Source organism: Pan paniscus, chromosome 16 (assembly GCF_029289425.2).
Source record: "Pan paniscus chromosome 16, NHGRI_mPanPan1-v2.0_pri, whole genome shotgun sequence".
NCBI classification, from domain to species: domain Eukaryota; kingdom Metazoa; phylum Chordata; class Mammalia; order Primates; family Hominidae; genus Pan; species Pan paniscus.
The window spans coordinates 81,447,059-81,471,199 of NC_073265.2; the positions used below are offsets into that span (position 1 = coordinate 81,447,059).

At 45.9% G+C, this 24,141-nt stretch overlaps 1 protein-coding gene across 6 annotated transcripts in view; it reads left to right on the forward strand.

The window, feature by feature from the left end:
- SLCO3A1 (solute carrier organic anion transporter family member 3A1) overlaps positions 1–24,141 on the forward strand; it is a 320,979-nt gene that overhangs the window by 47,979 nt on the left and 248,859 nt on the right. For all 6 annotated transcript variants that reach the window (XM_034939452.3, XM_034939450.4, XM_034939451.4 and 3 more), the window contains one exon: positions 14,461–14,926. In XM_034939452.3, coding sequence (XP_034795343.2) covers positions 14,461–14,926 — 466 coding nt within the window. The remainder of the gene's footprint in view (positions 1–14,460; positions 14,927–24,141) is intronic.

Below are 24,141 nucleotides of genomic sequence, written 5' to 3' on the forward strand. Positions count from 1 at the left end.
CTTTTCTTGCTGCTTTCACAATTTTCTGTGGGTCTTTGCCTTTTAACAAACTATAATGTGTCTAGGCGGGGATCTTTTTGTGTTTGTTCTTCTTTGGGGTTCTTTGAGCTTGTTGGACCTGTAGATTCTTGTATTTCACTACATTTTGGATGTTTGGGCCATTATTTCTTCAATTTTTTTTCTGCCTCTTTCTCTTTTTTCTTTATGGGACTCTATTGCATGTATATTGGTATGCTCGGTGGTGTCCTAAAGGTCTCTGAGGCTCTGTTCATTTTTCTTCTCTGTGGTTCAGATTGCATAATTCTTAGTGATTATTTTCCAAGTTTACTGATTTACTGATTCTTTCTGCTGACATCTCATATCTGATATCAAGCTCCTTTTGTGAATTTTTTGTTTCATTTATTATACTTTTCAACTCTAGAATTTCCATTTGGTTCCTTTTTTTTAAGAAAAATAATTTCTGTATCTCTTTTTTTAAGAGACAAGAGTCTCACTCACTGTGTCACCCAGGCTGTAGTGCAGTGACATGATCATAGTTCACTGAAACCTCAAACTCCTAGGCTCAAGTGATTCTCCCACCCCAGCCTCCTGAGCAGCTAGGGCTCTCTCCAGTGTGTGCTCATGGCTTTCTGGTCAACCAGAGATAATGGGGAGCGCTTAAGGATCCCTATGGCTGATCCCTGTCTTCCGTTTAAAATTCTGTTTACTTTGCCAGTCTTTTGCTTGCCCCAACCAGGACTACTGGTTGCAGCCTCAGGGTAGCTGAGGGGGATTTCCTTGTTTATTTGCAATCAATATTGCTTTCCCTACTGACAATGTCACTAAGTGTGGAGTTTTTCACATCACACTCCAAAGTGAACTCCCTCCAACAGTGGGGTTGCTGGTATGCATGGCCAGCCCTGCCTGCCACTGTTGTGCCAACCTACATGGGAGTAGGAGGGAGGGCAAGAACCAGATTCCCACTGATCTACCCAGAAGTTTTAAATGAATTAGTGTGCCTCACTTTGTTGTATGTTTTGTCCAGAGTCTTGAAATGGTTGTTTTTGACAGTTTTATCATTGTTTTTGAGAGGATTTGCCAGGCTTCTCACACTGCCGTTCTAGCCCCATTGTCTTTTTCCTTCTTCTAGAGAGGAAAACTCATGGGGCAGATAAAGTATGGACTCTGGCACCAGATTGCCTGGGCTTGAATCCTGACCCTGCCATTTGCAAGCTGCAAGACCTTCGGCAAATTACTAGACCTTGGACAAATGACTTAACTTTTGTGCTTCTGTATCTTCATCTGCAAATTGGAAATAATAATAGTACTTACCTAACAAGGTTGTTGTAAGAATGAAATGGATTCATCTACATAGTGATAGCAGCGGTGCTTGTTACTGCAAATGCAATATGTTAGCTCTTTTTCTTGGTGCAGCAAGGGCAGGGACTGTATCTTACTTGACACTTTAAACCTTGCCCCACCATCCTTGGTCTGGTGGCTTGCACGTAGTCAGCTCATTGGATTCTCAGATCATCTTTCTTAAGTGATGCTTGACATACGGAGGAAATGAGGACAGCTCTCAGAGTAACTGAAGATGCGAGGAGGAGGGACTGCAGGGGACCTGAGGAACAGATGGCCTGGTGCCTCGTTGAGGCCAAAGGTTGGTCAGTGTGTTTTCCCTCCTAGCTCTAGGAACTGCCCAGATTGCCTGGTGCTGCTCAGATGCCATTGAATTTGAGATGAGGTCTGTACACTTGCATTTCCAATCCAAGAAGTTAATTAGCACAATTGCCACCATTTCAGAAGCTCTCTTGTTTCGGGCACTTCAGGAACGGACAGGACAATGTGGCGAGGATGCTGATTTTTAGGTATTTTTGCAAAAGGGAGTGGTTGTGGGGGAGCTGTGGGAGAGCAGGGGGTCTTATGGTGTGTTCTCACCAACCTCAGCCGTTTCACACCCACACAGAGCCATCGAGCAAATGAGAGATTGGTGCCTTTTCCTCCAGTGGACACAGCTAGGGTGAACAAAGTATGGGATGCCTTTGTGGAGGGAGGCATATGTCCTACGCAGCTGTATGCAGTGATCCTGGCTCAGCCACCACGTGTCCAGCTCTGTGCTCAGGAGCAGGGCAGCATGGCCATAAGATGGTAGCCATAGATGTGAAATCTGCTTACATGGGTTTGACTGAGGTGTACCCAGCAAATGGGGACTTGTGCTCAGGAGCAGGGCAGCATGGCCATAAGATGGTAGCCATAGATGTGAAATCTGCTTACATGGGTTTGACTGAGGTGTACCCAGCAAATGGGGACTTTCTTATGATTCTGAACAGAAGGACTGAAGGAGGATGGCAGTGACAAGAAAGGTGATTGTTGAATTTAAGTTGTTGTTGCACATGGATGAGGATCGGGTGTGCTTGTGGAGAGGGTAGGGGTGGAGCCGGTGGAGAGGGTGAGAGTGAAGAGGAGGAAACAGGACACAGTGATGGAGAAAGGTCTTCAGGAGATGGGAAGGAGTGGGTTGGGTAGAGGGATCTGTGTTCAGCGGGAGGGAGGGCCACGCTTTTCCTGGGTGGAGGTGAGGTGCCCCACAGCACATGCCCTCACTTCCCCTTCCTCTGAAGAGGGTCCCACGTTTAGCTTCAGCAGGAAGAGGCACTGCTGTTACATCATGCACGGATGTTCACCTCTCTACTCCCGTGTTCAGTTACAGGTACACCTTTTGGTATTTATTTGGGTACTTATCAGTATAGCATTTTTAGCACCTTGACCAGATACTATGCATCCAACAAGTAGGAAACTGTTTTACTCCTGGGGGAGCGAGACCAAGTAGTGATATGTCTACTCTTCTCCTAACGCTGGGGGAGTAGAATTAAACTGGGCGTCAGGTGTGCCATTTGCAGGTGCGTGATCCATTGCAAATTGCTTCATTCCTCTGGGCTTCCGGTTCCTCCTAGTAGACTGCAAGGAATGCACTAGATCATATCAACATCCAATTAGCAGTTAATATCCGTTGGTCCTGTGATCAGTCACTGTGTGTCTCAGATGAAGCCAGTGAGGGTGTTTTGTGCCTGAGATACATTAAAATAGGAGTAGAAGGACACACAGGTCGATCAGAGCAGCAAGCTGGCAGAGGCAGGTCGGGGAAGGTGAGTTCTTATGGTTCGTGGTTGTTTTCTTCACTGCTCTGACACTAAAATTGGACTTTGTTATTATTCTGGAAGCTTTTTAATGCTGCATATAGGAGGAGGCTATTTTGTTCTGACCTGTGTTTATTCCATACCTGCATGCACAAGCTTTGGTAATCATATTATTTTATTAGCGTATTTATGGAGGTTCATTTCCAAGAGAGGATATAATTAGGTGGAAATTGGTTATCTTGATAGTTAGGATTTAACCCTACCTGTCTGATGGTTTGCTCTTGAGGAATTTACATACAATGATTTTGTACCCTGACCTGGTAGAGATGGGTTGTAAGCAGTACAGTCCTGTGGAATTACAAGTAGAATTTGAAGGCCAAGAAAAAAAAGAAATGAGATGCTTACGCTCATCCCTAACATTCCACATCATTGCTCTCGCATGGCTGCAGGCTTGGGTCTGAGATTCCTGGGAACCAAAGCAAACAGGGAAATACAGCTATAATCACATTATTTATAGACTTTGGTTGGGTGTAGCTAAGGTGAGAGAAACAGTAGAACTAGTTCCCAGGAGAAGCAGAGCTTTTGCTAGACCTTAATTTTAAAAATATCTCATATCTGCCTTAAACCAATGTTTCTGATAGTATATATAGCTATCCCTTGGTATCTGTGGGATATCCAGAGCCCTCTGCAGATACCAAAATCTGAAGAAGCTCAAGTCAGTCAAAGAACATAGTATAGCATTGGACTTTAACTTATGCAATCCTCTCATATACTTTAAATCTTCTCTAGATTTCTTGTGATACCTAATGCAGTATAAATGGTTCTTATACTATTGGTTTTTAATTTAGTTATTTTGATTGCTGTGTTGTTATTTTTTTATTTTTTTCCAGATATTTTGGATCCATGGTCGATTGAATCCCTGGATGGACCTGTGGAAATGGATGGCAGCCTGTATATATGTTTTCAAGGGATGCTTAGTTTTTTTTTTTTTTTTAAGTTACATGGTCAAGGGAGTTTCAGGAAATGCTACATAATATATATTTTGATGGATTTTTGACAGTAAATGTTACCATTTGGGAAACTTATAAAAGTCTAGTAAAGAAAACTATTTATCTTTGTTCAACCCAGAGTTTTAAAAATTTCATATGACCTCAGAACTCTTTTTCCTCCTTATATAACTTTTAACAATAAGTAAACTTATCGTTACTTTTTAGGGCAAGTTTGGTCACCAATTTGCTTGTGGCTGCCCCTGCTTAGCTGATAGGCCCATTAGCCTTCACCCCCAAGTCGGGCCACCTTGCTGACGCAGGGGCACAGTGCTTGGTCACTTGGGTGCTATGGGACCAGTGGGGTTGGGCGTCAATCCTGGCTCTGCACCTTAGCTGGGTGGCATCAATGGGATAGTTATCTTCTCTGGGCTCAGGTTCCTCATCTGTAGAATGGGATAGTAATATTTCTGCCTCATGGAATCATAGTGGAGAGTAAGTGTGTCAGAATACGTAAAGCGCTCCATACTGAACTTGGCATAAGTAATAACAAATGTTCGATATGATTGTATTTAATGATACCCCCATTCCAGAGCTTGCTCTGATGAGACACTTGTCTTCTCAGTTCCTAGGGGCTAACTAACTATGTGCTATTCCTTTGGGTACTGATTGTGTGTTTTTCTTTATTCTGGTAGAGAGAAACTTTATTCATCCTTTATGATAATTCCCTGTTTTCATAGTTGTTGTCTCCATGATACTGTGAGCTGGTTGAGGGCAGAGACCAGGTCTTATCGAACTTTGCATATCCAGCCCCTGGCATGGTAACAGCTTTGCAATAAAGGATTTTCAATGCATTTGACAGGAAGCCGGGGCCCTAGGGCATATAAAGAAGCCCGATTCAGTGAAAACAGTTCTGCATATAGCAGCGTGTGTGTGTGCATAAATCAAATGAGGGCCTTAGACTAAGATCTCTGTCTTGAGAATATGTCTGGTCCTCTGTACATTTTTGTTGAATGCTGAGGAAATCATTGAAATCATTATTCTTAAAATTTCTCTGATAAAAGAGCCCTGGCACCACAGAAGTTGGTGTGTTAAAGGTGTGAAACACAAACTATTAATAATAGTCGGATGCAAAAATATCTGGAAATGAATTGAAAGCTCCGATCCTGAGTGGTAGAAAATTCTATTAGTTGACTGTACCCAGGAGGGATGGAGAGTCTTTATTTTTCTATGATGGACCAAAGAGCTACAGAGAAAAATCAATGATGAGATTTATGAGTAGGAAGCAATTAAATTGAGTGTTTTTTTTTTTAAAGAGACAATCATGAAATGTTACATACTCTCAGAATGAATCAATGAACATAAAAATTCACTAAATGTAAGGAATAATAACATTTGCCTCAGTTTTACTTTAGGGCCATTTAGAGGAAAGAGTGGAAGAAAAGGGAGATGAGAGAAACTAAGAAATGGAGTATAGAGGAAACAGTAGCCTGAGGAAGGTGCAAATAGTGAAGTAGAGAAAAATGCAGGCGATGGCAGAGACGGAGTCTTAGAGGACAGAGCAAGGAGGCCTTTCTTTTTTTGTTGTTTTCTTTGAGATGGAGTCTCACTCTGTTGCCCAGGCTGGAGTGCACTGGTGCGATCTCAGCTCACTGCACCTCTGCCACTCGGGTTCAAGCAATTCTCCTGCCTCAGCCTCCCGAGTAGCTGGGATTACAGGCACCCGCCACCAAGCCTGGCTAATTTTTGTACTTTTAGTAGAGATGGGGTTTCACCATGTTGTCCAGGCTGGTTTTGAACTGCTGACCTCAGGTGATTCTCCCACCTTGGCCTCCCAAAGTGCTAGGATTACAGGCATGAGCCACTGTGCCTGGCCCAAGGAGGCCTTTCTTTTTTTTCTATTTTTCTTTTTTGAGACAGAGTCTCACTCTGTCACCCAGGCTGGAGTGCAGTGGCATGATCTTGGCTCACTGCAGCCTCTGCCTCCCAGGCAGATTCTCCTGCCTCAGCCTCCTGAGTAGCTGGGATTACAAGCATGTGCCACCATGCCCAGCTAATTTTGTTTTTTACACTTTTAGTAGAGACGGGGTTTCACCATATTGGTCAGGCTGGTCTTGAACTCCTGACCTCAGGTGATCTGCCCGTCTCGGCCTCCCAAAGTGCTGGGATTACAGGCGTGAGTCACCGTGCCCAGCCCCAATGAAGCCTTTCTAAGGAAAGCCAGGCTGACTCTCACTGGCAGACTAGGTGATCAGAGAGAACGATAGTGCCCCTATGAAAGACCCAGGGGTAGAGAGAGCAGTACAGAGGCCCAGAGAGAGAGAGCCAGCAGCTTTCATGATCCTGCTGCAAGGACAAGGAAAGCCACCACGCACAACCCCAGGCATAACTGTGACGTGCAGGTGTGCAGAGCCTTTCTCTCCCTCATTTGGACCCTGTGACAAAACTGTACGGGGGGATTGTTATCTCCATGTTATAGAAGGGAAAGGAGAGTTGCAGGGGTGTTAAGTGCCTTGTCTCATATTACCCAGTTAATATGAAACTCAAAATCTCACACATTTTCCACTGTAACCCCCACCCCCACAACTTGCCCCCTAAAATGATGATGCTTTTGGTGTAGACTGGAGTTTAGAGTCTTTGTCTATGAGATTCTCCATATGATTCTTACTCTGCTTTTTAAAGAAAAATGGTTTTAAAATGGCCCCCATTTATATGTGAACATGATCCAGGCTAAATCATTCCACCAGAAATAAAACCTCATTGACTAAATGTCTCTTTTCCCTAGTCAGCACATGAGGTGGGTGTTCTCTTTGCCACCATAGCCATGACAAGAGGCTGATCCTGTGTCGTCTTCTGTTACTTGGTTCTGCAGATCTAGGATCCTGGAATTCACAAGTGAATGCATTTTGTGTGCCATTTCCCTAGAACTGTAAATGACTCACCCCAAGGAGCTGCTGTCTAGATGAGAAACAAAACCTCACACTATTGCTGCTGCTGCTTCATCATGGGGAAATGACTTCTGGGCTTAGGTGATTAAGTCTCTTTCTACCACTTTACTACAGGAAGACATGTCCTTGGCACATCAGACAGAACACTGAAGTTATCTTGCAAATTACTTTAATGGAATTAAAAAAAAAAAATTTGGCCGGGCACGGTGGCTCACGCCGGTAATCCCAACACTTTGGGAGGCCGAGGTGGGCGGATCACCAGAGGTTAGGAGTTCAAGACCAGCCTGGCCAACATGGTGAAACCCCATCTCTACTAAAAATACAAAAATTAGTCGGCGTGGTGGCGGGTGCCTGTAATCCCAGCTACTCAGGAGGCTGAGGCAGGAGAATTGCTTGAATCTGGGAGACAGAGGTTGCAGTGAGCCGAGGTCGCGCCATTGCACTCCAGCCTGCGCAACAGAGCGCGACTCTGTCTCAAACAAAACAAAACAAAATAAACAAATGAAGAAACCCAAAAAGCTTGCATTAAAATTGTGCCTGGAATGACTTTTCTGTTATAGCAACAGGAGTGCTTCATATACTTACCAATGGCCAGTGTTTGTATTGCCAGGCACGGGAATAGTGTGATTTCCCATGCTGAATTTATAGAGATCAGGGGTTTGGCATTCTACATGTGGCCTATGGACCAAATGTGGCCTGCTGCCTGTTTTTGTACATAAAGTTTTATTGAAACACAGCCATTTCCATTTGTTCATATATTGTCCATGCATGCTGCTTTTGTGTTATGGTGGTAGAGTTGACTAGCTGCTATGATGACCATATGGCCTAAATATCTACTGACTGGCTTTTTACAGAGAAAGTATGCCAGACCCTGTTCAGGAACCCCTGTTGGGAAAACCACAGGTTTTTGCAGGACCACAGCGAGATTGACATCTCCTGCACTGTTTTTAGCATCTGCTCCCTGACATGGGCCCTGCTGCTGAGCGTGCAGTTTGAGGGTATAGGTTCCCCGAAGCTCCCCAGGAAGAGCCTGCTCAGTTCTGTCACATCTGCCACTAAGCAGAAGGACTTTAAAATGCAGGCTCTCCACACTGCACTCCCGGGCTCCTCCCAGCCTCACAGAGCATCCTGCTCTCTCAGCCTTCACAAGCGCTCCAGACTGAGCCAGGTGAGACTCTCGCAGGGACCTTTCGGCTCCACCTTATTTGTTCCATGCCTCCAATCAGCTGCCGCCTCTGTTGAGCTGGATCTCTAAGGTGGCTCTGCCACAGGGGCCTTTCCTTGCTGTTACACCAGCATTAGCCTGCTGAAGCCTCCTCTCTCCCCAGCACTGTGGAAACAGCTGCCCTGGCCGTCTCTCCTCCCTGATACCTGCACAGCAGTGCCAGGTTAATACTGCAGAAGAGCGGCTCCTGCTCAAGAACCTCCCTTTGCTCCCCATTGACCTCTAAATCAAAGCCTCAGTCTGGCCTTCAAGGTTGTTTTTATCTCAGACGACTACTCGCAGTTCTCTGAAGCCACTCCATATTCCTGCCTTTCCCCAGGGGTGGTCTAAACTCTCCCTCTGCCAGCCTCCTTGACGCCGCTGATCTTTGCTCTTGGAATGTTGTGGCAGCCTCTCCCCTCCCACAGCTATTAAAATCTAATTGATCTTTGTTGCATCCCAGGTATATATTCCTCCACACACAGCCAAATGAATGTTGTTGCTCCCTCAAACCCTCTGCCACTCCGTTACCCTGTTGCAGGCTGTACCATTGTTAAATTGTTTCTTTCTGCTGTCGCCAGACTGTAAACTCCTACAAGGCAGCATGCTCTCTTAATCATGGTTATGTTTCTTGCATCTATCACAGAGCAGGCACTTGGCTGTGTGGGATTGAATTTGAAGTGAAGTCACAGAGCATGCACACCAGTGATGTGGCTAGCTTTTTAGTGTGCACCTACTGTGGGCCAGCTGCTCTGATGTATGACTTCATTAATGTCCGCAGAAGCAAGTATTGTTCTCTCCACCACACAGGTGTGGAAACAGGCTCAGGAAGATTGACTTGACCAAATGCTGTCAGAGCCAGATGGGAACTCGAGGCTCTCCTGCTCCAGACTTACACTGATAGGACCAGGCTGCTCTGGTGTAAACATCCATGCATGCACAACCTCTCTGCCACCTGATACACACGCACATGCCTCTACCTGCATGAATGTTAGAGTCACCCAGGGAACTCTGAAAATACAGATGCCCAGTCTTGCAGGTGGGAGGACATGCACAGGTGTTTTTCAAAAGCTCAGGTGATGCCAGTTCAGGCCAAGGCCCCGCCACCCAGACCAGAGTGAGAAGATGGACACACCTCTGGGAGAGCCCCTGAGTTGCTGCTGCCTGCCCCTAAGAATAAGTGTTTTTTTGTTAAGTGAATGCCTGATAACCTTGCCCCTGGTTGGCACCTTTTGAAGGTGAGGATGGGCTCATGAATACTTGGCCGTGGCCTCTGAATGTGTCCTGTCCTTTGGCAACATAGACTGAAGCTCTCCCTTTTGGGCTAAGTGGTGATAGTTTCAGTTGGCCTTAGTGTGACTTCAGCACTTTCCAGAAGGTGAGGCTCCCAGAAATGCATCCCAACATTTCCCACATGAGGAGACAGTGTCTCTATGAACTGGAAATGAGGAGGTGATAATTTCAATTTGTAGGTAACTTAAACTCTTTCGTCTTTGGAATGGGGGAAGGCTAGTTGAGAAGAGGAAGCTGAGTAAAGCAGAGGTACTCAAAGTGGGGTCCTCTGATGAGCAGCATCAGTGTCACCAGGTAGCTTGTTAGAAACGCATAGTCTAGACCCCACCCCAGACCTGCAGAATCAAAGACTCTGGGCTTGGGGTTCAGCAGTCTCATACTCTCTGGGGGTAATTTTACTGCCAATGAAGGTTGAGAACCTTGGTTCTAGAATGATGGTGAGTATGTGCCTGGTGCCTGAATGGTCAGTGGTCCTCATCTCCAGCTGGGTATCAGACGCATATCTACATCTATCTATATATATACGTATCTATATCTATAGATATTTAGATTTTTTTTTTTTGAGACGGAGTCTTGCTTTGTCACCAAGGCTGGAGTGCAGTGGCGCAGTCTCGGCTCACTGCAACCTCTGCCTCCCGGGTTCAAGCAGTTCTCCTGCCTCAGCCTCCAGAGGAGCTGGGACTACAGGCATGTGCCACCACGTCCAGCTAATTTTTGTATTTTTAGTAGAGATGGGATTTCACCATGTTGGCCAGGATAGTCTCGATCTCTTGACCTTGTGATCCGCCTGCCTCAGCCTCCCAAAGTGCTGGGATTACAGTTGTGAGCCACCGCGCCCGGCCGGGACATCTATATTTTTAACAGTTGCCCCAGGACATTCTGAAATGCAAGCTGATTTTTTTTTTGAATAATCATTGTAGAAGCCTGATACATACTGCATTCTTTACATAATAACTTCATATACACTTGGTTCAGGATAAGGGCGCTTCCTCTTTCCTTTTCCTCTTGCAGTTGTGGCTCCTTCTTCTCTAATTATCAAGACCTTCTCCATTAGTCCTGTTACCCATTAAGTACAGGCAGTCATTCCCTTCCACATGCTCTTCCTCAGGCTGGGTTGTTCACTGCCACATAAAGGCTACAAGTGGGTTTTATGGCCTCATGCATACTTACTCTGTCTTCTCAAAATTGTGTTTTAAATGAGTGAAAACATTAGCCTCTGATCTAATTGATCCACAAAGCATCATTTCAGAATCTTTGCATGACTTAACTGTTGACCCAGACTGGCATTGCAGCCCAGCAGAAGGCCACAGGTCAGGGAGGGAAAGGCCCTACTACTTCCTGTCACCCCTGTGCGTTGCTCTGCAAAGAGCAGGTGGGAGCCAGGACAAGAGCTGCAGGCACCGGCGTTATCTGTCTCTAAAAGAACTGACTATTTTTTGTTTTGCCCACAGCTGTCTCTGTCCCCATCACCCTTATCTGTCATCAGTGTGCACACCTGCATGATATTTTATGACACAGCACACCTGCTGAAATAGAGCAGTTGTCATGTTTCAGATTTGTTGTCTTGTGTGTATGTCATGAGGCATCATGGCAAAAATGAGATACAGCTTCTGTTCTATCCCTTCCCCCTACTTTGTTACCCTCCAGCCTCATGGTGGGTCCTAAAACTGAAGACCTACCAGGCTGCTTCAGCCACCTCTCCGGGGGTGACTCTCTAGGGGACCCCACCCAGACATGTTCTTTTCCACTTCTGCATCCAGTCCCCTTTGGACCTCTCTCAAGACTCACACAAAGGCCTGGGCGAGGCTCCCCAAAGCCCCCTACCTCCCAGGTCTTTAGGCTGCCTTCCTTTTTGTTGCCACATTGCGTCACCTATTATAAACCTCTGGTAAATCATTTATTCCATCATGTTTGTATGTTTGTTTGTGTTGCGAAGGAAAGTAGTAAATAAATGAATTTGTTTTTACTTGCCCAGACCCTTCAGACAGAACTTCTTTGGCAGTATTTAAAAGCCATTTGAATGATGCCAGGACTAGCTAAACTTCGTTTCTGAACAGCGGCAAACACCTGGTGTTTTAAAAGTAACAGTCTAATCACATAACTAGGGCTGAGTGATTTGCAAGCTGGCCTTGACTTGGCTAGAAAGCACAATAGAAATAGGAGTTGGGATCAGAATGCCAGAGATAGAGGGTGTCACAGATGTCATAACCCTGCTCTGCAGAGCTTGCCGAAGGCCAGGGCTGAAAGAGAGACCCCCAATAATGGGTGTCATGGCCTTAGCCCCGCGCTGCTCACTGCCATTAGAATCACCTGGGAGCTTTGAAAGCGTCCTAGGGCCCCCAGGCCACTCCCCAGACCAGTTCAGTCAGAACCTCCCAGGTGGGACCAGGTCTCTCAATTTTTAGTGCTCCCCGAGTGCCTCCAATCTGCAGGTAGGATTGAGAACCACTAGGCTCAAGGAGTTTGTTTAAATATGTGGGTTTGAAAATGAGGCTAAGAGGAATCACCTGGCTATAGCATTTTTTTGTTTGTTTTTTTAGTAACGGGAAATTGAATAGAAGCATGCTAATTAGCACAGGCATATGTTTATATGTGCATAGATACACGTATCTGGACACTGCAGAGGTTGTAGATGCATGGATGTTTACAACAGTGTCCATATTTGTAGATTTGGAGGAAGGTTAGATCCATATGACTCTCCTTTTTGACCTTTCCTTAGTAGACACACCCGGTTGGTCAGCAGATCCAGCTCATTCTCCCTGAAATAGAACTCTGCCCTAAAATGCTTCTTACATCTTTTCCTGTTCATTTCCATTGCCAGTGTGTTGACGTGGCCTTTTCTTCTCCCCTCTCTCAATATGGCCCAGCTGTCTTCACTGCTGGCCTTCTTCCACCCTCCATTCACCACACCTGGTGTGACCCCTACACTATTAAACCTTTGCTGTTCTCCGGTGCTCACAGATAAATGATAATGATAATGGTTATAGCTGACCCTTCCCTAGCATTTACATGTATGTGTTGTTGACTCTTGACACCAGCTCTATGAGGTAGCACTCTTATCCCCCTTTTACAGATGGGGAAACTAACGTGCAAAGTAACTTGGTCAAGGTCAGCCAGAGTCAGGATGGACCCAGGTGGTCTGGCCCTAGAGCCTCTGTTTTGCTGCCTCTCTCCATGCACTCCTGCCATGTAGGAAGGGAGAGGCTGCTCTGTGCTAACAGACTTTTCATCCATTATTTTTAATCTTCACATCCCTCCTGCTGATTAGATATTATGATTCCTGTTTCATAGAATCCAGGTTGGGAGAGTTTGAGTAACATGACTGAGGACACAGAGCTAAGGATATAATAACAGGGGTTCAAACCAGGTTTTCTTCCCTCCATGATCTGTATTCTGTCTACCTAATTGCTCGGGATTGTCTAAATTCACCCCTGTGGCATTTGCGGCTCCTTACAATTTGTCCTCACCCCACCTTTCCAACTATTTTCTTCCTTTTTTTTTTTTTTTGGAAGCAAGGTCTCGCTCTGTTGCCCAAACTGGAGTGCAGTGGTGTGATCTCAGCTCACTGCAACCGCCGCCTCCAGGGTTCAAGCAATTCTCCTGCCTCAGCCTTCCCTGAGTAGCTGGGATTATAGGTATGCACCACCACGCCTCGCTAAATTGTGTATTTTTAGTAGAGAAGGGGTTTTGCCATGTTGGCCAGGCTGGTCTCGAACTCCTGGCCTCAAGTGACCTGCCCACCTCGGCCTCCCAAAGTGTTGGGATTACAGGTGTGAGCCACTGCTCCCGGCCCCAACTGTTTTCTCTTCCATGATGAAATCATGCCACCCATCTTTGGCTCATGCTGTTCCTTTTGCCTGAAGTGTTCTTCCCTACTCAGCGAGGACATCATTCAGCTGTCAGATCTCCCATGACAAGGACTCTTGTCTTGCTCATAGCACCCTGCGTGGAATTTGCACACAGCAGGAGAGGGTAGCCATCTCATTTTCTTACCACTTCAAGAAGCCCTGTAAGAATGCATCTCCTCATGGCCCCCTTAGTGTGAGGTCTGCATCACACATCTCACCTCCAGTCCCTTTGTGTTATTCTTAGGTACATGTTTACCTTCTTGCTAAATGGCTTCTTCAGGCCAGATGTCCTCTCTCCATCACTTTTCTCTTGTGTCTAGGGCATTGCCTGGCAAGCAGCAGATGTTCGGTATATATTTAACAAACATAGGGCAGACAAGAATACAAAAAAACGGGGGAAATCATAATATTCAGTTGGAGGGTACTTGGCAGGGTCATAGTGCTTAGAACAGTCAGGGGTGTATTTACCTGATGGCCTCTAGGGAAATGTACACTGGAAATTTCCAGACGGAAGCAAAGAGCAAATGATTACCCCGCTGGGCTGATTTAGCTTGTCCATTTTGCCACTTGGGTTTTGTTAAGTTTGTTTTTATTTTGAGGTGGGGGATAGGCTTTGCTAACCTCCTGCGGAAAATCTCCTGGCTCCTCTGTCTTCCTGGCATGGACTTTATCCCTAGTATATATTTGGGAGTGTGTGCAAACCGCGCACTTCAGGACTTTTATAGGTTTTCATGGGCTGTCTGTGGTGGAGGTCTGTGGGGGTGGGGAATGCAGTGTTTCCGGAAGAGGGTGGAAGCTTTCAGGATGGAAACAGGTGCCAGAAAAAACATTGTTGCTACTGGGAAAGTGAATTCGTTAACTGAATTAGGGTTATGATACTAAATAAACGTCTTTCTGATTCGTCAGGTTAAAAGGCATTTACACAGCTGCCTTTTTGCACCTGGCACCGGAGGCCAGGTGGGAGGGTCCCGGGGGGGATGGGCAGAGCGCACTGCCAGGCGGGAAGGAGAGGCCTCCTGGGCATCTTCTTGGATTGGCTCTGACATTTCTTCTTGCCCCCCTCAGGTGAGCGTCCTGACCACCCTGGAGCGTAGGTTCAACCTGCAGAGCGCTGACGTGGGTGTGATCGCTAGCAGCTTCGAGATCGGGAACCTGGCGCTCATTCTCTTCGTGAGCTACTTCGGGGCACGCGGGCACCGGCCGCGCCTGATCGGCTGCGGCGGGATCGTCATGGCGCTGGGCGCGCTGCTGTCGGCGCTGCCCGAGTTCCTGACCCACCAGTACAAGTACGAGGCGGGCGAGATCCGCTGGGGCGCCGAGGGCCGCGACGTCTGCGCAGCCAACGGCTCGGGCGGCGACGAGGGGCCCGACCCCGACCTCATCTGCCGCAACCGGACGGCTACCAACATGATGTACTTGCTGCTCATTGGGGCCCAGGTGCTCCTGGGCATCGGTGCTACCCCTGTGCAGCCCCTGGGCGTCTCCTACATCGACGACCACGTGCGGAGAAAGGACTCCTCTCTCTATATAGGTAGGAGCTGCCCCAGCCGTGTTAGCAAGAGACCAGGGTGTGTTGACCATGGATAAAAGGTGGCCTGGTGGACTTTGATTTTGCCAGAGTACTGGTTCTCAGACTTGGCTGCACACCTAGTGTTCTTGAAAAATCCTCATGCCTGGGGGTGCAACCTGGGCATTGAGACGTTTTTAAAAGTTCCCAGGTGATTCTCGTGAGCGGCCGAATTTGAGCTCCACGGGGCTAGGCCACTAACACCGCTTCAGTGGGAAAACATGATCGGGAGGAGTTGTATGTTTATCTCTTCTTTTTGGCTGTGTATGTGGACTTTGGGCTTTCTGATATTAGCCACCAAGGTGTACTTGGGGTCTACACATTGGAAACTCCAGCTTTGAAGAATCAGAATGATGTCCTGGTCATTGTCCTGTTGCAGCTCAAAAGGAGAGGTGATGGCTTTGCCAGCATTTGGCATCATTCGAAGTTGGTGACTTCCGGTAATTTTTTCAATAATGGAAGTATGCATGGGAATTGGGTATGTAGAGAGAAATAAGGTATTTGTGTTTTGAAAAGTTATTTTTCACGGTCAGAGTTTCTGATGTTTTATACTGGAAGGATGGAAACCACTTGTGCGTGGGGGTTACGAATCATCTGAGTGGCAAGTTGTTTATTACGTGGCGGGCAGTGTTTTCAGTGGCTGCGGTGGGCTCTGTTCGATGGCAGCGTGCAAGGTGAGGGCTGGCCAGCCCCGCATCTCTATCCCTTGTTTACAAAGTATAATTCTGTCTCCTGCCAGCTGCTGGATTTTTCTGACATCCCCAGTCACTGAGTGCTAAGCTTTGAAAACATTACCTCTACCCAGGGAAGCTTTATGCCTCCCAAAAGCAATGTGCCTTGAGGTAGAAAGTTAATTATATTATGGAGTTTTAAGTGAAAATAGAATTTGAACTGGATTTGACATAAAGGTTCCTATCTGCCAGGCTCCAAGCTTACTGAGATAGGACGGTTTGGAAGCAGGACACACCGGAATGCAGATTTTTCTCTGTGTCTTTCTGGCCCAGCTTTGGAGTAGACGCGTTTACTGAACACGTATGTTGCACGTGGATGTTCTGGCTGGCTGTGAGCAGGCTCTGGGCAGGAAAGGTGGAAGGAATGCGCCTCTCCATTCAGAGGATGGAGCACCAGTGAGCGTAGTCACCACCTACCTATGGAACAAAGGGGAAGAGAAAACAGCTCAGGCCAGAGATGGTTAGGGGTTTCCATTATTACCTGAGAGTGGTTATGGTGGAGGAAGGGAACTAAGGTAATCATTTTTCTTTCATTGCCTTAAGTCTTGAGTGAAAGCCGCTCCACGTGAGTTTTTTGCACACCAGATCATGGACTACAGCATGTAGCCACAAAGGTCTCCTGAGGTCCACCCTCTGACTTGACTGATGTCACCCTAGGGCTCTGGGAGAGTTGTTTTCTGGTAGGAATAACAGGAAGTAGATCAATCAGAGCACAGGGAATGAAATGGGGAGTGAAAACCTGAATTGTTGTCTCTGCTGATAGAATCAAGTAGAAAAATTTCTCCCCAGAGTCACCCCTGAAGTCCTAACAGTGCTGTATCACTTCTGCCTGGGGCTTCCAGCCGTAGTCACTGAACCCTCTTTTGGAAGTGTCTCCTGATGAGTTAAGCTGTGCTGTTTCCCCACACTGGGTGAGGGTTGGTTTGAATGTGCCAAAAGCTTTATGGTGAGGAAGCACTTTGGTTTGGGACATGGGGGTGTGGGAGGTGGAGGCGTGGACAGTAGGGCTGATCATTTGAGGCAGGAGGCCTTCTTGAATTCTGAGGCCTTGTCTGTGGGATTTGCATTGAGTCTTTGGTAGGAAGAACTATTCAGCCAAATTTCTATTTGGTCACCCCATTCCTCTGTGATAAGTCTGAGTTGGGGGGAGTGTCTCTTTGCATGACATATGAACATCTTGGTGGCTCTGTTACATATGGCCAGATTCCAAAACATCGTAGCCCATGCCATGGAGATGATAGTTCTGGGTCTCTCTGCACTGGTTTACATGGGTTTGTGTTTATCGGGATCAGGAGAGGACAAGTCTTTTGCATAGATGGGCCTCAATAGGTGGCCTTTTATTCCATATGTGGTTTATTCTCCAGGTATAATTTAAGATCACAGCATATGCAGAGTATAACTGGTTCATTTATTTATTGTATGAGCTATAAAAAAAGTGTTTGTGGTAGTGAGAATATTTCAGAGTTTATCTCCTCTAATATGGCACTAGTTCCTGAAGCCACTTAACTTTACTTCACAGTATTTGGGGTAGCCCACTGAACAGGATTGATATAAAATTCTGGCCTCTTAACTCCCTGAAGAGGAGGAAAGTCTCAAGGGACTGATGCTGGGACTCTAGGGGAGGGATAACGTGTGTACCCCTGGTTCCAGCTCCTGCAGAGCTGGTCTAGAGAGGGGCCCACAACCAACTGTCTGGTCATATGCCCAAATCGTGATACTATAGTGGAGATTGAAAGGATTCTAAATATGGCATGTGTAAAACACCAGCTTGTTCTGGAGCTGAGCCTTCCCTTTGGGTGTCAGCAGGGAACAGAATGATCAACATGCACGGCTCAGGCTGCAGATCAGTGGTGATGACACCTGCCCCGGGTCACCCGCATTATGGGTCACTAGATGGGTGCTGTTTGTACATCGGTGGCCGTGTCGTAGCTTCCACTACAACCCAGGGCAAAGTGAAGCATTCCATCTTGAATCAAGCCGATATTTTCCACTGAAATGACTTACTTGCTTTGGCCTCTTGTGGCTGAGCCGCTGCCAGATTCCTGGATTCCTGGATGGGCTATTCACAAGGGGCTCCTCTGGCTGGCACCATTCTTCAGCCCGTCCTTTCCAGTGTGGGAGGGAGCCAAGGGAGCTCATTACCAGGGGACAAAACTGGATGAATGGGGACTCGGCTCTGCTGGCAGGCTTTCACTGCGGCATCATGCGGCACCCGGACTCACAGTGCAGCCAGACGGTGACCCGTGGGTGGCACGTGGCACTCTTTGTTCCTAGAGTGACTACATGGGCGCAGTGGCAGTGGAGACCATTGGGCCCCTACTGAGGTCCGAGAATCCATTCTTTGGGAGTCTAGTCATGCCTCTAGCTCCATGTTGTGATCTTCCATTAGCCCAGTTTTCTTAGCTGTCCTTCTGTTTCTCTAAGTTCAGAACACAAGTCGTATTTGCTTTTTATGAAAGTGTAAGTAGGATGATGGAATGGACTTACTGTGCCCTTTCATTAGGTTGCCCCCTTTTTTTTTTCAAGGAGGAAAAGGTGAAATGGGAGTACTAAAGATTTCTAAATAACTTTATTCCTAGTTAAAAAGCATTACATGTTCACCGTTTACAATTTTGAATATGTAGAAAAAGAATAATTAGAGAATATTGTAGCTTTATGGTGTACACAATTCTATTCTCTCTTCTGCATTAGCGTGCTTTTCTATGAAAATGTGTTCAAGATAAATGATGTTTTGTGTAATTTCATTTCTCTTACTATTTCATGAGCATTTGTTTGTTACTATTCTATGACATTGCTGCATATATAATCCCTTCTGAATATATACGATAATATTTAATACTTTGTATAGTTGGACATGGATTTTTAAAATATTTGCTGTTTTAAACAAAGCAGATAGGTAAACTGTGATTCCGAGAGGTTGAGTAACTTACCCAAGCTCATTTACCTGGATAGGGCTGGGCTGTGGGTCTGAAAGTGATGCTTATTTCAGGTATGTCTGGGATCTGCTCACGAGGCTGGGATGGGAGCTCAAGGGTGGTGCACGGTCCAGGGAGTCAGGTGCAAGCCAGGGCATTCCACGAGACAGCCCGAAGCCTCCTGGGCATACAAACTGCAGCAGGAGCCAGGAAGGTGGGAAGACAGCAGTGTGTCTGGAGTCCAAGGAGAGAGGTGCTGCTGAAATGGAGAATGAGTGTCAGAGCCAGAATGGAGTATTGGAGGTAGGATGGAGAGAGAGGAAGGTGGTCCTAGCTAACGGTTCAGGTCTGAGTTCTGTAAAGAGGTTGCACCCCTGTTTCATAGTGCTTTGAGCTGAGATGGCTGCAAATCAGACCTTAGACATCTGGGGCAGGAGCAACTGATCTGTTGCATCTTTCGCTCAGCTCTTTCCAGCAATGTGGGCGCCATAGTTTCACATGCCATTCATTCTGTTTTTTGAACCGCAGTAACCACTAGGAGGTTTTTTTAAGTGTTGTGTTAGAAATAGGCCACCTTACAACTTTCCATACCCTGGGTTCTCGTTATGCCCTCTGGATCTACCATGAAAAATCCCTATCCCTCTTCCATATTTTGATGGCTCCCCAAATAGTTGAGCACTAACCTTTCATGGGTAGGCGGATGGTATCTAAAGCTTAGTTAGCTCTTCTGAGCTAAGACCTTTGCTCCATGCTTGATGGATTTCCTACCATACTTCCTTCTTAAGAGGGATGCCAAGGGCTGGGGAGCTCATTACCAGAGGACAAAACCAGATGAATGGGGGATGTGGGATATGGCGTTGTATTAGTTTGCTAGGGCTGCCCTAAGCAAACACCACAGACTGGGAGGCTTAAATGACAGAAGGATATTTTCTTATAGTTTTAGAGGCTGGAAGTCTAAGATTAAGGTGCCACAGGGTTGGCGTCCTCTGAGGTCTCATTCCTTGAATTTCAGATGGTTGCCTTCTACCTGTGTCCTCACGTGGTCTTCCCTCTGCATACACATCCCTGGTCTCTCTGTGTATCCAATTTACTCCTCTTACAAGGTCGCCAGTCAGATTGGTTTAAACCCACCCGTATTAGCTCATTTAACCTTAATTGCCTCTTTAAAGGACCTATCTCCAAATATAGTCAGTCACATGCTGATGTACTGGGGGTTAGGGCTTCAATATATGAATCTGGGGGAAGGAACACTATTCAGCCCATAACAGACACCAAAGAGATTAGTACCAAACCAAGACTACACTCCTGCCTCTTTGCCAAAAGTTTTCGGTAAGGAGCTGTATTGTAATTTTTTTCTCTAAGTACTTGAGGAATTGATGATATAGTTTTTTTTTAAATAACTTTTAAAAATTACAGAATCACAAGTTGTGGCAAAATACAGGAAAGTCCCCTGTATCCTTCTTCCTGTTTCCCCTGCCGTTGATGTCATGGTAACTATCACACAGTAGCAAAACCAGGAAGTTAACATTGCTATGATCCATAAAGTTTATTCAGATTTCTCTTTTTTTTTTTTTATTCTTTTTTGACATGAAGTCTCACTCTGTCACCCAGGCTGGAGCACAGTGGCGCCATCTTGGCTCACTGCTGCCTCTGCCTCCTGGGTTCAAGTGATTCTCGTGCCTCATCCTCCCGAGTAGCTGAGATTATAGGTGCCTGCCACCACACCCGGTTACTTTTTTTTTTTTGTATTTTTAGTAAAGACAGGGTTTCGTCATGTTGTCCAGGCTGCTCTCGAACTCCTGACCTCAAGTGCTCCGCCTGCCTCGGCCTCCCAGAGTGCTGGAATTACAGGCATGAGCCACTGCGCCCGGCCAAGATTTCTCTAGTTTTATATGTGCTCATTTGTGTGTCTGTGTATAGTTCTGTGCAATTGTATCAAATGTGGATGATGCAGTTTTAAGAATGCAGATTGGGATCAAGATGAAACCAGATAATTTTGAGTTGTGTGTGTTAGGCAGACACACACGCGCATGCACGCGCGCACACACACACACACACACACACACACACGGCACAGAGACGGGCTGGCAGATTCTCCTGAGGATGGATGTTCTGGAGAGAATGGGAGCTGGCCGGCGGAAAGGGGTTCTTTGAGAAGGGAGGCTTTGCTGTTTGCCTGAATACACAGAACAAGTGTTCTAACTCAGGAGGCACACGTATTAGACACAAAAATGTGTCACGTTTTCTTTGTTTATCACTTATCCTGAACCCCAGTGCAGCCCTCTGTGTTTCCGTTAATAATGCAAAGAGAATAATTCTCAGATTTCATCTGCCAAGTGTTTGTTTAGTACAAAGGGCCCCCGAATACTGGCCAGCAACCAAAGAGAACCAAATTTCCTTTCAGAGCCCTGGGAGCAAAGAGTTATTTGCCTCTGATGAGTTTTTATTTTAACTTGACATTGGGTAAAATGTGTTTTAACTCTCCAAAGAACGTGGATTGGGTATGGATCAAATATACTGTGACTGAAGTTCATCTGAAAAAATAATTAAAAAGCCATCTCTCGTGGGAGCAAGCATTGCTCATTATATTCTTGCAACTTCATTGATATTGAAGTTTCCTTCGTTAATTTCTTTTTCTAAAATAAATGGCACTATAAAAGTGGTCAATTTGTTTTGGCCATATTCCATTCCCTCTCCCCAGCTGCTGGTCACATGCCATTTTCATTGTGTTTTTAGCAACCTGCTAGGAAACAGCCTGTGGCTCTTATCTGGTGCTTCCATATTGCCTGGGCTGATAGGTGTTTCTCATTCATTCGCAGCCACTCATAACTCATGCCCTGTGGTTCATGGCATCACCGCTGTGCCTGCTGCCTGGGTGACCTTTGGACAAGACTCTGTGGGCTCTGGAGCCCAACAGTCTTGAAATTGAAATCCTGGCCCCTCCACGACTCCTGGGTTTTGGATGAGTTTCCAGTTGCCCTGAGACTTTTGCCTTTTCAGTAAAATGGTCTGGTCTACCTGGCCAGGCTTTCCATGAACGTCAGGTGTCCTGTACACGGTGGGGATCAGTAAATGCTGCCCTTTTCATCCTTATGGTCATAGCACCTCCATTTCCAGATGTAGAAATTAAGGCACAGATGGATACATGACTGACCTGTTTAAACACAGGAGCAGATCTTTGGACAAGAGCCCTTGGAACCTGATTTTCAGCCTGGGATGTGATCCATCTTATAGAGCTGAGAATAGCAACCTTTTCAGTCCTGAATTAAACCAGCAGGGCTCTTCTTTTCCTGAAGACCCCCTCCAGTGGCTCATCTCAAAGTGCATGAAGTGCTAGCATTGCCCCAGGCAGGAGGAGAGCCAGTTTGTATTAATTTGGAGGCAGCCCAGAGTATGGCCATTGCCCCAGTGTGATGTATGGATTGGCTTTCTGGGTTCTAGCATGTTGCTTCTTAATTTGGAAGCATATTAGCTCAATTTTCTTTTAAATAACGTATTCTTATTTTAGTAACATTGAGAAAAACAGAAATGTAATAAGAAAACCTAAATAATATGTAATCCAGATACCTATAGAAAATTATTGTCAGTAGTTAGGTATATTTTATTCCAGCCTTTTTTCTTTGTATATCGTTTTGCTTAGTTAAAAACCGTACTATAAATAAACCTGCTTTTTATCAGTTGGCCTATTATAAAGTTTTTCCTGGGTCATAAACAATATACATCATTTTAGATAATTGCATATTATTTTGTCAATCTAGAAATGCTGGAATTTGCTAGTTGGGCATTTAGGTGATGAATGTCTCTGTGGCTTTAGCCTTGTCGACGTTGGCTGAAAACTTTAAAAGCTCAGGTTAGTTCAGATAGATTCAGTGTGAGCTGAAAGCCAGCCCCCTGGCCCTGCGGTGACTTTTTCCAAAAGATAAATGAGTGAGGCCAGGAGTGTCATGCAGACAGGCTTTGGGCCGGCTATGGGTGTTGGCATTCTTGTTTTGCAACCCCCTTCCACATCTGCTCAGGGGTCACAATCTTAAGTGCTGAAGGGGTGCAGCTGACGAATGAGAAAAGCATACAGTGTGGAGCCTGGGGAGCTGGTCCTTGCCTCGTCCTTCACCATTTGTTGCCCTGTGGGAATGCAAAGTTAGTGTTTCCAGATCTTCTGATTGTTAAGAGAGGCTGGAAATCCGTATTTTTCAAGAGGATTGAGTTGCCAACTCATTGAAATCTTCTCCAAGCCCTTTGCGAGTCAACATTGGTTAGCATGTCTCAAACACATGGTAGCTCAAACACACACGGTAGCTTGCCATGGTGGCAATTTCAAATTGCATTCATTGATTTCAAAAGACCATCAATTTCAAATTGCATTCATCTTTTGAGTTGCAAATAAATAAAACACGAAAAAAGAAAAGAAAGCTGTCGCACATTGTGAATGTCACAGCCAGAAAAAAAGTGTTCTTTGCTGTGGTTCTGAATGTTAGGGGTATTGGATTTGGAGGAAGAGGACAGGGGATCTTGCACGAACAGAGGACAACCTGGCAGGAGTGAAGGTAACACCACTGCTGAGTGGGCCCACTCCTACTGACACCTTGCTTACTGCCTCACAATGATGGGGATTCCCAGGATTGGAAAGAAATGAAACCGTTTTCCCAAGCCAGAGGAAGAAAAGCACGGTTCAAGGTTCCCCGAAGAGAGTAGTGGGATGCAAAAACCAAAACCATTTGTGGCTGGTTGGGGCCTACAGATATTCACTGTGTGTGCAAGAGCATCTTTGTGAAGAAACTTTAGAACATAGCACTGAAGTGTTTGATAGGCAGGAAATAGGACCAGAGAGGCCCAGGATGACCTGAAGAAAGGTGAAAGTCCATGTGAGGGAATTTTCCTTCCAGAAGGATGTCAAAGAGTACTGCTAGTTACTTCTTTACTCCGGCTTCCTTACTGCACCTGACTAGGGAAGGCACACCCATCTTATTTGCTTTTCAACTGTGGCACAGGTATTGTTCTTAAAAAAGATTTTGAGACATTTCCTCTAATAACATGCGTATTGTTTCTCTTCAGTTAAGACTGTTTACTTTTCTGAGAGAGAATAATCTTGGCTTCATTTTCTTTTTGTCCTTTTCACCTACAAGAAGCATTCTGTGAGAGCAGATGGCATGAACGGTTTGGTTTCTGTCGAGCATTGTGTTTTGCTACTGTTAACACTGGGATTTGAGGTTCATGGTCTTCCTCCTTAGTGGGAAGTGAGTTCTTCATTGCTAGATAATTTTTTAGTGTTAAAATGCCTCACAGAAGAGTCTCTTGTGAATATTTGCTTTTGTCTGTCCAGTACCTTGTTTTTTTTTTCACTAGGAAACTACCTCTTCCATCTTAGGTGGTTGCTGTGGGTTGCAGAAGTGGCCATGTGGTCAGTCCAGGCACGGTCAATTGTGACACAGAGAAGGTCTACAGTAGTCTACAGTGACAGGCCCCAGAAGTGGGCCAATCAGAGTCCACTGTGAGGCGAGAGAAGTGGACTGAGAGAAATGGACCATCTTCTCTT